Source organism: Glycine soja, chromosome 16, assembly GCF_004193775.1.
Source record: "Glycine soja cultivar W05 chromosome 16, ASM419377v2, whole genome shotgun sequence".
NCBI lineage: Eukaryota > Viridiplantae > Streptophyta > Magnoliopsida > Fabales > Fabaceae > Glycine > Glycine soja.
In genome coordinates, this window is record NC_041017.1 from 27,000,513 (window position 1) to 27,016,668 (window position 16,156).

General features: G+C 38.2%; 1 protein-coding gene across 1 annotated transcript; it reads left to right on the forward strand.

Annotated features, from left to right (window-relative positions):
- The first annotated feature begins 12,609 nt into the window (after positions 1 to 12,609).
- Positions 12,610 to 15,853, forward strand: LOC114391036 (serine/arginine-rich splicing factor SR45a-like). The gene is made up of 10 exons (XM_028352035.1): positions 12,610 to 12,744; positions 12,829 to 12,848; positions 13,336 to 13,452; positions 13,716 to 13,739; positions 13,852 to 13,875; positions 14,149 to 14,248; positions 14,359 to 14,508; positions 15,012 to 15,081; positions 15,187 to 15,397; positions 15,484 to 15,853. Exons 1-10 carry the CDS (start codon positions 12,742 to 12,744, stop codon positions 15,506 to 15,508), a joined length of 744 nt encoding a protein of 247 aa, XP_028207836.1. The 5' UTR covers positions 12,610 to 12,741; the 3' UTR covers positions 15,509 to 15,853.
- The last annotated feature ends 303 nt before the right edge of the window (positions 15,854 to 16,156 follow it).

Below are 16,156 nucleotides of genomic sequence, written 5' to 3' on the forward strand. Positions count from 1 at the left end.
CAAGTTTATTCTAGAAGGGGTAAGAAGGTCAATAGTGGCTAGCAGTCAGTGACGTGGCTGAGAGTGAGGGGAGCAACCAATCATTTCCACATTATAAGGAGTAGGCAGTTAGAGGAGAGAGGTATCAAAAGTTTATTGCTAGATCTGTCAGAATGAATAGGGGGCTCTAGCTGCCCTATAGGAGCCTCGCTCTGGTCAGAATTAGGCTTACTGTGTCCTAAGTCTGTAATCACTCCATTATCATCAATAAAGCTCTTAATTCCTCTCATTTGTATTGTTTTTCTTTGTTTCCCTGTTTTGATATTTTCTGGTTCGTATTAAACTGGTCCGACCTGCCGGATATCCCGACGATGGAGCCAGTGGATGCCACCAAAGAAAACTAACGTGCTCAAGCAAATGGAAGCTAGGGTTGAAGCGTTGGAGAGCGAGCTTTCTGAAGTTCGTTCAACACTAGATGATGTTCAGAACACAGTGAAGGAGAACCACGCGAGCTTGTTCGCGTTGCTGGAAAAATGTTTGGGTAAGACGTTGCACGTCGGAGAAGGAAGTACGGGGAAAAGTACGGCGACGGTGGACCAGGGGTCACCGGAGAAGATGAAGGGTACCGGTGGATCGTTCAGTAACCTCAAAGGTGACGCGATGACAGAGTTTCGTCAATCCGTCAAGAAGGTAGAGCTGCCGGCGTTCAACGGCGAGGATCCGGCGGGGTGGATCTCGCGTTCAGAAGTCTATTTCAGGGTTCAAGACACCATTCCGGAGGTGAAAGTGAACTTGGCTCAGCTATGCATGGAAGGACCCACCATTCACTTCTTCAACTCGCTGATTGGAGAAGATGGTGAACTAACGTGGGAGAATCTGAAAGAGGCGCTGCTGGAAAGGTATGGGGGGCATGGTGACGGTGATGTATATGAGCAGCTGACAGAGCTGAAGCAAGAGGGGACAGTAGAGGAGTACATCTTGGAATTTGAGTATCTCATTGCTCAGATACCCAAACTTCCAGGTAAGCAATTTTTGGGGTACTTCTTACATGGTTTGAAGTCTGAGATAAGAGGGAAGGTAAGAAGCTTGGCAGCAATGGGGGAAATGAGCCGCTCCAAATTATTGCAAGTGACACGTGCTGTAGAGAAAGAAGTGAAAGGAGGAAACGGGTCGGGTTTCGATCGGAGCTCCAGATTCGGAAATGGGTCACAACGACCCGGTTCGTTTAGTGGAGGACGGGGCAGTACTGATTGGGTGTTGGTAAAAGGAAAGGAAGTTGGAGGGTCCAAAGGGCCAGCTATTGGGCCTAAGAGAGATGGGTCAACCCATGGAGACAAAAAAAAACATGGGCCTCGTGACAGGGGCTTTACCCACTTATCCTATCAAGAGTTAATGGAAAGGAAACAGAAGTGGCTATGTTTCAAGTGTGGAGGAGCCTTTCATCCAATGCATCAATGTCCTGACAAGCAGTTGAGGGTACTGGTGATAGAGGACGAGGAGGAAGAAAACTCTAATGCGAAAATCCTGGCAGTGGAAGTGGAAGATACGGATGAGGAGGAAGGTGGGGAGTGTAGCATACTGAATTTGCATCACATTGCCCAAGAAAATCATCACACCGTGAAGTTTCAAGGCATTGTGCGTGGTGTTCCTGTGCTTATTTTGGTGGATAGTGGAGCCACACATAATTTCATCTCCCAGAAATTAGTGTATAAGATGGATTGGCCAGTAGATGATACCCCGGAGATGAGGATTAAGCTAGGTGATGGGTACCAGACCATTACCAAAGGTATATGTAAGAAACTGGAAATGAGCATTGGGGATTTCACTTTGAGCCCAGATTTACATTTGTTTGAGCTAGGAGGTATTGATGTAGTATTGGGTATGGAATGGCTCAAAACATTGGGGGATACAATCATTAATTGGAGGAAACAAACGATGAGTTTTTGGATGGACAAGCACTGGGTTACCCTGCAAGGCCTGGGAAACTGTAGAGAGTCTATGGTGGCGTTGCAAAGCATTTTAAGGAAGTCCAAACAGGAGGTACATGGTGGATTTTGGGGGATGGAGAAACACGAACAAAGGAAGGAGAATCAGATCCTAACACCAGGGCAACAAGAAGAACTGGAAAGGTTGCTCCACAAGTTCTCACAAGTTTTTCAAGAACCAACTGGTCTACCCCCCATTAGAGGAAAAGAGCACGCTATTAACCTCATGGAGGGGCAGAATGCAGTGAATGTCAGACCTTATAGGTATCCCCATCACCACAAGAATGAGATTGAAAGACAGGTGAAGGAAATGCTTGCTGCCGGAATCATACGCCACAGTACCAGTTCTTTCTCTAGCCCAGTAATACTAGTTAAAAAAAAGGATAATTCATGGCGTATGTGTATTGACTACCGTGCTCTTAACAAGGTAACCATACCAGACAAATTCCCTATACCTGTGATTGAAGAGTTGCTAGATGAACTTCATGGTGCTCAATTTTATTCCAAGCTGGATTTGAAATCAGGCTATCATCAGGTCAGGGTGAAGGAGTCTGATGTGCATAAGACGGCGTTCCGAACTCATGAGGGGCATTATGAGTTCCTTGTGATGCCTTTTGGGCTCATGAATGCTCCCTCGACATTTCAGAGTCTCATGAATGAAGTGTTCAAATTGCTTTTGAGGAAGCATGTCCTTGTGTTTTTTGATGATATTTTGGTTTATAGCCGAAGTTGGGGAGATCATTTACAACACTTAGAGGAAGTGTTGCTGGTTCTGGCAAATAATAAACTGGTGGCAAATGAAAAAAAAATGCCAGTTTGCTCAAACCAAGGTGGACTATCTAGGCCATATCATATCTAAGGAAGGGGTGGCTGTTGACCCTAGTAAAGTAGCAAGTGTCACACAGTGGCCAGTACCAAAAAATGTACAAGGGGTGAGAGGGTTCTTGGGACTCACTGGATATTACAGAAAATTTATAAGGGACTATGGGAGGATAGCAAGACCCTTGACGGAGCTTACAAAGAAGAACAATTTTATTTGGGGAAAGCAAGCTCAGGATGCCTTTGAAGAATTGAAGTTGAAACTCACCACCTCTCCAGTGCTAGCTTTGCCTGACTTCAGCAAAGGCTTTGTGATTGAATGTGATGCAGCGGGCACAGGAGTAGGTGCTATACTGATGCAAGACAAGAAGCTCATAGCCTATTTTAGCAAAGCACTTGGAGTGAGAAATTTGACCAAGTTTGCCTATGAAAAGGAGTTGATGGCTGTGGTGATGGCTATACAACATTGGAGGCCATATTTACTAGGAAAAAAATTTACAGTATCCACTGACCAGAAAAGTTTGAAACAATTGCTGCAACAAAAGATAGTCACTGCAGAGCAACAAAACTGGGCAGCCAAACTGCTTGGTTATGACTTTGAGATTGTGTATAAGCAAGGAAGATTGAACCAAGGGGCTGATGCGTTATCCAGAATTAATGAAGGAATGGAGTTAAGCAACATCACTACTTTGGTACAATGGGACCAGAAGCAACATGTGATGACTGAAGTAAGTCAAGATGAGGAGTTGCAAAAGATTATTGCAGAGCTGTAGCAGAATCCTGATTTCAGGCCTGGATATGTGTACAAGCAAGGAATTTTATTCTATGGAGATAGAGTGGTGATATCCAGACATTCTACTTTAATCCCTATACTGTTACAAGAGTTCCATGCTACTCCTCAAAGTGGACATTCAGGTTTCTATAAGACGTACAGAAGGATAGCTGAAAATGTTTATTGGATAGGGATAAAGAGCAAGGTTCAGGAGTTTGTCAGAAGCTGTGATGTCTTCCAAAGACAGAAGTATTTAGCATGTTCCCCTGGAGGATTTCTGCAGCCATTACCCATTCCTGAACGCATATGGGAGGATATTTCAATGGATTTTATTACTGGGTTACCCAAGTCTAAGGGGTATGAAGCTATATTTGTAGTGGTTGACAGGTTATCAAAATACTGTCATTTTATTCCCCTCAAACACCCCTACACTGCAAGAAGTTTAGCTGAAGTTTTTAGCAAGGAAATTGTCAGATTGCATGGCATTCCAGTTTCTATAGTAAGTGACAGAGATCCAGTGTTCATGAGCAGTTTTTGGAGAGAATTATTTAAGATGCAAGGAACACAGCTGAGGGTAAGCTCTGCCTATCACCCAGAATCTGATGGGCAGACAGAGGTGGTTAATAGATGCTTGGAGACGTACCTTAGATGCTTTATCTCTGATCAACCTAGGACATGGATGAACTGGGTTCACTAAGCAAAATATTGGTTTAATACCACCTTCCATAGTGCTACCGAGAAGACTCTTTTTGAAATAGTTTATGGGAGACCACCTCCAGCTATGATAAGGTGGGGACAAGGTGAAACAAGGGTGGAAGCTGTATAGCGGGATCTCCTGGATAGAGATGAAGCACTCAGGCAACTAAAACTTCAGCTAAAAAGAGCACAAGACCGGATGAAGAATCAAGCTGATAAAAAGCGCAGTGACATAAGCTTTGTGCCAGGAGAATGGGTGTTTGTGAAACTCAGAGCACACAGACAAAACTCTGTTGTTACTAGGATTAATGCCAAATTAGCTGCTCGTTATTATGGGCCTTACCCCATCTTAGAAAGGATTGGAGTTGTAGCATATAAGTTGAAGCTTCCAGAAGGGTCAAAAGTTCATCCAGTTTTCCATGTCTCGTTGTTAAAGAAGGCAGTAGGACAATATTTTGAGGAAGAGGATCTCCCAGATCATATGGAGGGAGATTTGACTGACACAACAGAACCTGAAGCGGTGCTAGCTTCCAGGAAAGTGCAGAAACAGGGAGAGGAGGTGCAGCAGTTACTAGTGCATTGGAAGGGGAAGGCAGTAGAAGAGGCGACTTGGGAGGATTTGTTGATGTTCAAAACTCAATTTCCTAAGTTCAACCTTGGGGACAAGGTTGAAATTGAAGAGGAAAGTATTGATAGGGCCCAGGTAAATAATCCACAGTCACAGTTAATTCATCATGCCAAAGGTGGACCCAAGATATGGCAAGTTTATTCTAGAAGGGGTAAGAAGGTCAATAGTGGCTAGCAGTCAGTGACGTGGCTGAGAGTGAGGGGAGCAACCAATCATTTCCACATTATAAGGAGTAGGCAGTTAGAGGAGAGAGGTATCAAAAGTTTATTACTAGATCTGTCAGAATGAATAGGGGGCTCTAGCTGCCCTATAGGAGCCTCGCTTTGGTCAGAATTAGGCTTACTGTGTCCTAAGTCTGTAATCACTCCATTATCATCAATAAAGCTCTTAATTCCTCTCATTTGTATTGTTTTTCTTTGTTTCCCTGTTTTGATATTTTCTGGTTCGTATTACATGAGCATTTCAATATGCGGTTACAACCTCAAATGAAAAATTTGATTTGATCAAATGTTTTGAAAGGAAGAACATGTAAACAACATTGTGGATTTGGCCTTTATATTCATCCTAACCCCAAAAATATCTCATTTCTTAAATTTCATTTTTATGTAAACAGATCTGCCTTTCAGCAACAAAGGCACACTTTCTAATGCATGTAAGACAAAGAAAACAATACAAAGACAAGTTGTCACCCCAACTTTGGCAAGGACAAATAAGAGTACACAAAGAAAAACTTGTGTCAGTTCATCCCTCCATGAATCCAAGTTTTTCAAAAAGATATATATGTTTTCTCAAACATACACATACGTTTGGTTGTTAAAACCTCAAAAGTGACAAATTTGATTTGACCAAATGTTTTGAAAAGAAGAACATGTAAACAACATTATAGATTTGGCCTTTATATTCCCCATTTCCCCCAAAAACTTACCACAATTCATAAATTTTGGTTTTATGTATGTCAATAGATCTTGCATGCAGAATAATTTGTTAGGGATGTTTATCTGAGTCAAATCACACACCCCTAAGACACAGTTCCCTTTAGAACACATAATAATGTGATATAAATTGGGATTATCTTGCATGCAGCTTATTGCTACAGCGTTTACCAGGAAGTACATTCCTGAAGCATTGAAACACATCTATATTTGGAATTCAGAAAGAAAATTTTGGAAAGTGCGAGTGAATTATTTTAGAAACCGAAATACATTGTATGCAGGGTTTAAGATAGGATGGGGAAGATTCATTCGTGATAACACGCTCATGAAAGGAGACACTTGCATTTTTGAAGTTGAAGAAGAAACCCGTTGGAGTTTTCACAGAATGAATTCCTAGAAGTTGAAGATGACTTTTGTATTGAATTTTAAGGGATATTAGCACTATCAAAGAATAATAATGACAGACACATGATAGTTGTTGGTTGCACTATCAAAGAAAAATGATGACTCATTGAATCGTGAGAATAAAGGTCTAGTTGATGATAGGATATACTGAATCTACATGCACAAATGTTCAATTAAGATTATTAAGTAAAATTAATATTGATTGTTAAGGGGTATCCATTCTTAACTTATATCATGTGGTGGTATACTCCCTGTATAAGATAAAGATGCAAAGTACAAAGAAGTTTTAAGATGAACAATCTGTTAGTTAGTTAATTCAAATAGGTTAGTTTTGTTAGTTACATAGAGTTAGTTAGTTATTTATTAACTAACTTTGTGATGTACAATCTATATAGGATAGAGTGCTTATGTGAAATAAGCATAATGAATCAATATTTTTTGTTTCACTTCCATTGTGGTAGTTATTTTGTGCTACCAGTCTTTTGTTCTTGGCCTTTCTGATTTGTAAATTGAATTCCAAAATTGCTTTCTATAGAAAACTTGGAGGATGAGTCTGTAACCATGGTTCAATCTAATGACTCTATGTTTCCCATAAAATTCTTTATGCCATCATGTGTTCAATAAACATTTTAATTGGAAGCAGATATGTTGGAGGATCCTTTAACGTTGAGTCCCTCGTGGAGAATTTACTTGGTCAACTTGCTGGTCACCAAGCAATTTTGGTGAATGTATATGATATCATAAAATCTACTGACCACTTAATCATGTATGGAAACCAAAACGAAGAAGGTGATATGTCTCTTATCCATGAAAGTAAGCTTGATTTTGGAGATGTATATAGGAAACATACAATGATATATAGGTAGGTGCCTTTGGCTGTTGTATATTTTCTACACGAAGTTTCAATGTTTGGTCAGCAGATGCATATCATCAGGTTTTTCAACAGGTATCACCAGAAGGCACCAACAAATTGGATAACACTTACCAGAACATTCTTATTCTTTGTGAGTATTTTATTAGTGGGTTATATTTTATATGGTGCTGGAAATCACATTGTCAAAGTAGACGATGATTTCCATCAAATGGAGGAATTAAAAGTGTGAGCAGAAGGAGCTCATGTTGCCAAGTCACGGGTTCTTTTCCTGGCATACTATTAGCACAGTTCATTAGTTCCTTTGATTACTCACAATCACTAAATTTGGTTTTTCTTTTAATATCAACTTCTAGCTATTGTCTCTTATGAAATTAGAACACCCATGAATGGCATTTTAGGTAACTTCAAGATTCTCTCTCTCCCCCTCTAAAAAGTAACACATTCTTTCATACCTTCTACTTTCTCATTAGTGATGCTGCCATTAAACTCCATGTTTCTGTAGGAATGCTTGGTCTTCTTCTAAAGATAGAATTGAGTTCAACTCAACGTGATTATGCCCAGACTGCTCAACCATGTGGGAAGGCTCTAATAGCATTAATAAATGAGGTACTTGATCGGGCTAAAATTGAAGCTGGCAAGTTAGAGCTAGAAGCTGTTCCATTTGACATTCATTCCATACTTGATGATGTCCTTTCTCTTTTTTCTGTGAAGTCTCGGAACGTAGGTTTAGAGGTACGTGTAACTATTGCTAAACCAATTGTGAAGGCCTAAAGGTCATTTTGGTTTATCCAAGTTGTAGAATTTCATAATTCTATTTCATGTTTCTTTAATTGACGACCTTATTTCATTTTCATCTCTATTTCACCTTTTTGTGTTCCTATATAATTAGGTGATGATGTCACTACTGCGATTCCAATTCACAATTATTTTGACTTAGACTTAATATGGTTTTGAATCCGGAAACAGCCTCTTTGCATATGCAAGGGTAAGGCTGCGTACAACATCCCTCCCCCATACCTTCGCATAGCAAAGAGCCTCCGGGCAATGGGGTACGAAGTTTTTTAGACTTAATATGGTTTTGGGAAGTATAGCTGGCGGTGTTTGTTTTTGATAAATTTCCAGATATTGTTATGGGAGATCCTAGGAGATTTAGACAAATAGTAACAAATCTTGTTGGCAACTCTATTAAAATAAGTGGTATTTTCAAAGTTAATTTGTCTTATGTAATCCGCATTTGCATTACTAATATTCATGTTGTGTTGGAAATGTCCTTCTAATCTAACTCGTTACAATTTCTTACCTGGGAGAGTGTCTTTGAATCCTAGGAGTTCATTTTCTCTATTTTATCCAGTAATTTATTAGCAAGGTACTCCATGATAACAACTGAGTAATATCTTGCAGTTCACTGAGCAAGGTACTCCATGATAACATTACTAAGTACATTGTCATGTCCGTACATAATTACATACTTTAAAAGCATTTTTCCTTACCTCTTACAACCTATTACAAATCAATAGTTTTTTAGAACTTATGCACTCTCCTAAGGTTGTACACTTAATTTTTAAAACTAATAGCCCAACACAATGTTAGAGAAATATATTAAAAACTTACATGATTAGAAGAAAGATTAAAGGAAACTCATTAAGTTATCAAAGTTGAATAGGTTATAAGACTCATAAGTGATAACTACTAAGAAACTGTCAAATACAAACGCATTCTATAGACATATCAAGAAATCAATATTTTCATAATCTATTCTGATAAATATCCAAAGCATTTGTGCAAGCAATACAATAAATAACAATTCTATTGCCAAAACTTGATTCACCAGATCTGCTTAAGCCATAAAATAAAACTATCATGTGAATAGAGGCATAGTACTGAATCTGTAGTAATGAGGACCTCCAAGCAAGTAAAAAGACTGAAAAGTTACAAAAAGGAAACCAAGATATTGATGATTTAATGCTAAATATTAACAGTTTTTAACATTTCCTAGATTAGTGATGTTTGTTGTTTCTTTTCTGCATAGCTCTCTATCACCATTGGAATTATGCTGCGATATCTTCTAGTGGACCCCATATTGTTGTTTTAAGAACATTTAGATGTTGTGAATGGGTTTGTTGATGATGGTTGGTCACTAATGGGTATTGATGGAGTACTGGAACATGTGACTATAACCATAAACTCATCATCTCCAGGCCCTTGATTCTGAGGCCTGTTGGATGGTCCTTCCTGATCTTTGTTGAATTGGTTACCAGGATGAGATCTTTACTGCCCTTGATTCTGATTAAAATTGACACCTTGTTGGTAACCTGTAAATCCACCTACATTAAACCTTGGTCTGTGCTAATTGCCCATATAATTCACTTCCTTTACAGCATCATCAAGGGTTATACAACAACCAAATTCATGTGCTCCTCCACATATGCTACAACCTCCAACCTGCATGACTGCTGAATGGGAAGGTTGAGTCGCTTGCAATTAAGTTGGTAGCTTACTAAGTGTCTCTGTCAATGTCTTTAGCTGTTTAGCTAATAGCTTGTTCTGCGCCAATAGTGCATCTTGTGAAGAAAGCTCCAGTAGGCTTCTCTTTGTGGGTACATGAGTCCTATCACGCAAAATCGCATGATCACTAGCTGCCATATTTTCAATAAGTTTCATTGCTTCTTCATGGGTCTTCAATTTAATTTTTCCTCCAACAGAAGCATCCAATAACTGCTTGAACTGCGGTCTCAAACCATCTATGAAAATGTTCAATTGAATCGGCTCGGAGAATCCATGAGTTGGTGTTTTTCACAACAAGCTACGGATTCTCTCAAGCGCTTCACTCAGGGATTCATCTGGGAATTAATGGAATGAGGAGATAGTTGCCTTGCCTTCAGTTGTCTTGGACTCTAGAAAGTACTTCTTTAGAAATTTCTCTACAACCTCTTCCCAAGTCTTCAAGCTGTTTCCCTTGAAAGAATGCACCCACCTCTTGGCTTCTCCAGCCAAAGAAAATGAGAACAAGCTTAGCCTTACTGCATCTTCCGGCACACCTGCAATTTCTATATAAGTAGCCAGGTGTGCATACGGGTCTTCATTTGGTAAACCATGAAACAAATTTCCTTGAATCAGCTGGATCAAGGAACGAGGATATGTGATATTGTGAGCTTGAACTTCTGGCCGCACAATGCTTGTGAAAAACTGCGGCACGGTGGAGCTAGAATAGTCCTCAAGAGTCACCCTTCATGGTTGATCTTCAGCCATGATATTAGCTTCAGATACACCAACTTCGGATTCTCTTAAATCTGGGAATGTTGAAGATGATTCAAATGATTGAGTTTCCTCCAAACTTGGTTGTGCTGTCCTTTCTTGCGAAGCTTTCCTCCTTCTTTCTGTGTTGTTTCTCCTGCAAGTAGCTTTTATCTCCAAATCTAATGGAGCTAAATTACCCGCTGAAGAATTACCTCCCATACAAGAAGTACTAAACAAAGCAACAATTAACCAAATCAAGAGAAAATAAATCCTAGCTAACTATTAACAAAATCAATTAAAGAATAAAGAATAAATGTTTACAAACTGAACTATACTATCTAAGTGGAAAGAAATTCCCCGGCAACGACGCCAAAAACTTGTTTACTGCTAGTTGACAAGTGTACCGATTCACACAAGTAATATAAAACGGTAATATTGAGTATCGTATCCATAGGGAATTTGTTTCACTCAAAAAATGTATCTTCGGTGAGCAAACATTTTGTATAAACTGAAAGCAAGTAAATATCAATGTTGCATTTTTGTTCTAAAAATCTATTTAACTATAAACTAAATATCTAAAGTTTGAGAGGTAAAAACAGTCAAGTAAAAAAGCGTTGGGTCGTTCCACTGAATTTTCCTTGATGTTTTTATGTATTTTTCTCTATTTAATGCTATTCTAGGGTTCTTATGCTGAGAGATTACTTAAACCAAGATCCCTCGAGTTAATGAGTCTAACTCTCTTTAAACCTCGTCCTTGATCCCTCAACAAACTCAGCCTGAAAGAGTTGCATTAAGTCTACATCATAAAATGGACTAGATCGCTGCACTCCATTCCTAGACATACAGTTTTCTAGCTTGCTCTACCAAGTTATAAGGCTTTAAAGCACTTCCCAATGCTAAAAATCCTAACTATACATACAAATGGGTGATTAAGCCATAAGCATCTAAAAATAAGCATAGATAGAAGCAACGAACACAGAAAAACAACATTAAGTAGATAGTGAAAGAGTATTACATCAAGGGTTCAACAGAACTTTCCAACTAAGAGGTTTAGCCTTCCATTACAAGGAATAAACTCATAATACAAGGAAGAACAAAGTTTGGGTGAAAGAAAATGACAAAGAAAGGTTGAGGATGTCTTCTTTAACGTCTAAAACTCTAATCTCACTCCTCTAACCTAAGCCCTCTTGTTGACTTGAATTTTGTCCTTCAGCTCTTCCCTTGGCCCTGTTTTTCGACTCTCTAGCCCCTGTCCTTCTTAGTTTCCGGCAACTTCAGTGTTTTAAAAGCTCTTTGACGTTTCAGCTTCTGAAGGCTCGCTTAGCGAGATTGGCTCGCTAAGCGAGAGTAAGTGACTTTTTGCTTAGCGAGCTGGGCACGCTAAGCGCGAGAAAGGACAAACGACTCGCTGGGCGAGCTGGCGGTGCGTGCATCTATGACTAATCCTCTTCTAGGGTTTTCCAACACGCTAAACGAGCTGTATGCCTCACTTAGTGGATGTCACTCGCTAAGCGCATAGGCCTCGCTTACGAGACATTAGCTACTTGAACCTTCTCTTCTTTTAGCTTGAAACTCAAGTAGTTTCAACATTAATTCACAAAATTGGAGTATCTACTATATAAAATCATAATAAACCTAAAAATATGTACAATTCCTACAAAAAAACCATAAATTGGAGGAAAGATGCTAATTTTATGTAACTATTCAATACAAAAGTTAGTTGTAAATAACGACTAACAACGTGTCTTCCCTGAGTTTTAAGAAAGTTAAATATGTCTTCCCTAAGATTTAAAAAAATTACACACGTCTCCTTTTTATTTTTGAAACCTACACAAAACTTCTAAATATCGTCCAAACATTTGATAGTAACAAGTCATGTGTATTGACAATTTTGATTAAAAAAGGGAAAAATATATTTTTCATCCTCATAAATATGAAAATGTTCGAAATTCATCACTGAAAAAAAAAATCTACTTTTCATACTTGCAGAATTTAAATATATTACTTTTTGAGCCGAAACTAAGATTGGGTACATTCGAACTTACGTGTATATCGTTGTAGAAAATATCAAGTTTTTGACTTTTCCACATTGGTTATAAGTGTGACCGGATTTTGAGCATTTCCATACTTATAAGGAAGAAAATATATTTTAATCTTTTATAATAAAAAAATAACACACATAACTTATTAGTATTTAATATTTAAATAATATTTATAAGATTTGGATAGGTTTTAAAAACAGAAAGAAAGATATAAATGTTTTTCTTAAATCTCATGAAAAAATAGTGACACAATTTTCCTTTAAACTTACTAGTTGAAAGCCCTACCCTATAGATAACATCCGTGCTGATTACACAAGGTCAATTCATTTGGGCACTGTCTCTGTTCCAAAACCCTAATCGGTCTTCCAGAAAATGGTAAGTTCTCTATCTGAAACCTCAACAACGCTTCGAAATTCTTCCTTCAACACAATCTAACACTTTTATAACTTCACTTTGCAGGCTGATTCTCCCCTTGCAAGGTAAACCCTAAAACTCTCTTTGGATTTGATGTTCCTCTCGTGCATTTCCCCAATTATGCCTCGGCCATTGATAGTTAGCGGATCTGATTTTACGCTTCTTTTCTAACATGATCTGCGATGGACACTCTTTTGTGGTCTTATTCGTACCTGTATAGTTTTTTAAAACAAGAAAAATAAAATGAATTCGCAATTTGTTTGATGGATATTATTAGTTTCCTGTAATCATTTGAAGGAATGCAATCATTTGAAGGAATATGTAGTCCTGTGTTGTTCAGAAGTTTGATTAGAAATTGAGAATTTGCCTTAGCATTGTTGATACAATGTATTTAGGGTATTGCTGGAATTAGATTGTGTTGCTGCTTGATGGAAAGTGGCCACTTTGAGTTTTAGATGCTGGGTTAACGAAGCTATGTTTTTTTTTTTTAAAACTCTTTTATGGATTGTCCTTGCTTTGAAGCTATTTTCTCTGAGCGTGATGGTATTTCAGGAATTCAAGGTCCCCTTCCCCGTGGAAAGCTCAGTCGAGATCTAGGTCTAGGTCAAGATCTAGGTCGAGGTCTAGGCCTAGACAAAGGCCAAGATCCCGTTCTAGAAGTCATGGCAGGTTAGTGGTCATTGTTGTTTAGTTTGAAAGTGTTACAGCAGGTGACTATGCCACTCAAGGTTTTAAATTGTGCACTATGATTACTGAAATTATGAGAAGAATTACAGCAATATGTAGATACCAATCTTTTCCTTTTCCTTTATATATATATATATATATATATATATATATATATATTTTTTTTTTTTTGTTCTGAAAGTACCTGAAACTTATTCAATTCGTGTGTTCTGTTTCTGCCACTTTCTGGGTCTTTACTTCTTCAGGTCAAGATCACCAATTCATGGAAGGTTGGTTTTATTTTTTCAATTTTGTATATATTTTTGTTGTTCTGAAAGTACTTGAAACTTATTCCTTTTGTGTCTTCTGTTTCTACCACTTTATGGGTGTTTACTTCTACAGGTCAAGGTCACCCATTCATGGAAGGTTAGTCTTTTTCAATTTTGTGCATATTCTGTTGTAATACTTTACTTGGAAGGCTTACATTTAATCTCACAAGTATTTCTGAAAGAGTTAAGTGTTTTTATGTTAACTATTGTATAGTGATGTGCTGATAAAGTCACAATCTTTTTTTTTTCTCTCTTGGGTACAATGGTGCAAATATGATTTGTAAATATGAACTCATGCAAGCTATCCAAGTTCCTCACCACTAGTTCAATCCTAGTGGTTTAACTTCTAATCTTTTAAAACATCTTGTAGGTCCGAGCCTTCAAATCCTGGTGACACACTTTATGTAACCGGTCTATCTTCAAGGGTCACTGAAAGAGACCTAGAGGAGCATTTCTCCAAGGAAGGAAAGGTGAGTATCATACTGGTTTACTGTTCAATTTTTTTTGTTGAATTTTATTATTATCCCTCCAATGAGCCTCCCGTTATGGCATTTTTGTCAATGGTTGTTTTCTTCCATAGGTTTCTTCATGTTTTCTTGTGGTGGAGCCCCGTACACGGATTTCTCGTGGTTTTGCTTTTGTTACAATGGAATCTGCTGAGGATGCGGAGCGCTGTATCAAGTATCTCAATCAATCAGTTTTAGAGGGTCGTTACATCACAATTGAGCGGGTAATGTATTTTTCCATGGCAGTAGTTGTTAAAAAACAATTGTACTTGTCATTTTTTTTCTTGACTTGAAGGTTTTCTGGTTATATTCAGAATGCATTGCATCAGCTATGTTGGCAGCGATCAAAGATGATCAGTACATCCATGTGAACTTTAGTGAAACAGCTAATCAGATGCGTCTGATCAACTAAACATAGCAACTATATTGCCCAACAACTTTACAACCTCAGCATTCACCAACAACTTTCTAATCAGGCTTTATGGTATCTCACACCAGGCATTAATCATGTGTGTGGATATAAATATTTAACCATCTTCTCCGAAGCTAGGTTATCGGGATGGAATTTTCTTATTAAAGATTCTCTTAATATAGTCTAAAATTTTACTCTGTAGAATTTATAAAAGCAAGAAAGATGTCACTCCTTCAAGTTTATTAGTGGTATTTGGATGTTTTATGTTCTTTATCAAGGAAGCACAAAAGATTAACTCCTGTATTTTCATTTCAGTCACGAAGAAAACGCGCAAGAACTCCAACCCCAGGGCACTATCTTGGACTGAAAAACACTAGGGAGTATGGTAAGTTTAATAGGGATATCTATCATAAATTGGGAATCTAATCTGTGTTTCTTTTATTGAAGTTCTCAATAATTTTTTACTGAATTGTATCTTTGATTTTGTTAGGCTTTCGTGGTGAGCGGGGAAGGTATCGCGATGGTCCTGACCGTGACAATTATTCACGCCGTAGGTCTCCAAGGCGTTCACCGTACAGAGGTGGCCAAGATTATTCACCCCGGCGCTCACCCTATGGGGGAAGGTCTAGGAGGGATAGCTCTAGGTCGCTTCCTTATTCTCCACATGGTAGCCCAGACAGGAAGTATGCTCGTGGATCTAGGTGATGTTTATCTTAGCATTCTACTAAAATATACCTGAACAGGGTTTACAAAAATTTGTTGACTATTATGGTGCTGTGACTATCAGTTTGCGCCCTATATACAATGTATAAAGCTTATTGGTGGAAGCTGCTGTTTCTGTGTGACTATATGAGTGTGCCTTTTCTCGAAGTCACACTGGAAGTTAGAGGGGACAAAAGTGTGAAAATTTCAATTTGAAGCATGTAAGAATTTGCTTTAGGGAATTGAGACTTCGGCAAGAATTTTCCGTGGCTGCGTATGCCCCAAACGTTTATGCATGTGATGCTGCCTACGATTTCAACACCCATTTTTACCCAAACCATAACTCTATTGTAAACGTTACCCTTGAGCCATTATCTGCTGGTGAATTAAGCGTTGAAAAATGTTATCATTTCTCAAACATCCCCGAATTAATTTTATTTGCACGATTCTTGAAAGAATATTTTATTAAGCATTTTAGTCTCGTCATTAATCAATGTCTGTTAAAATGAATCACATACTTTAAAATTAGGAATAAGAGTTGGCCGGCCAGTTTACTAGGGATATGACCTTACAATATTTGCTTATTATAAGTTCTGCCAATTTACTTGATTAAAGCAATTCTTTTAAAAAAGTATAATATGTTTTAAGTTTTAAGTAATCTAAAATGTTTTAGACATGACGTACTACCCTTTATAAGTATTAGTTTTTGACCTGCACGGAATAAACAGGTTGTTTGTGTAATTTTATGGGTGATTTTG

Bases quoted from the DNA above. Each gene is read 5' to 3' on its own strand.
- LOC114391036 (XM_028352035.1), top strand. The intron at 13,453-13,715 runs GTTAGTGGTCAT...TTACTTCTTCAG, and splicing joins CGTTCTAGAAGTCATGGCAG to GTCAAGATCACCAATTCATG. The intron at 15,082-15,186 runs GTAAGTTTAATA...TGATTTTGTTAG, and splicing joins GAAAAACACTAGGGAGTATG to GCTTTCGTGGTGAGCGGGGA.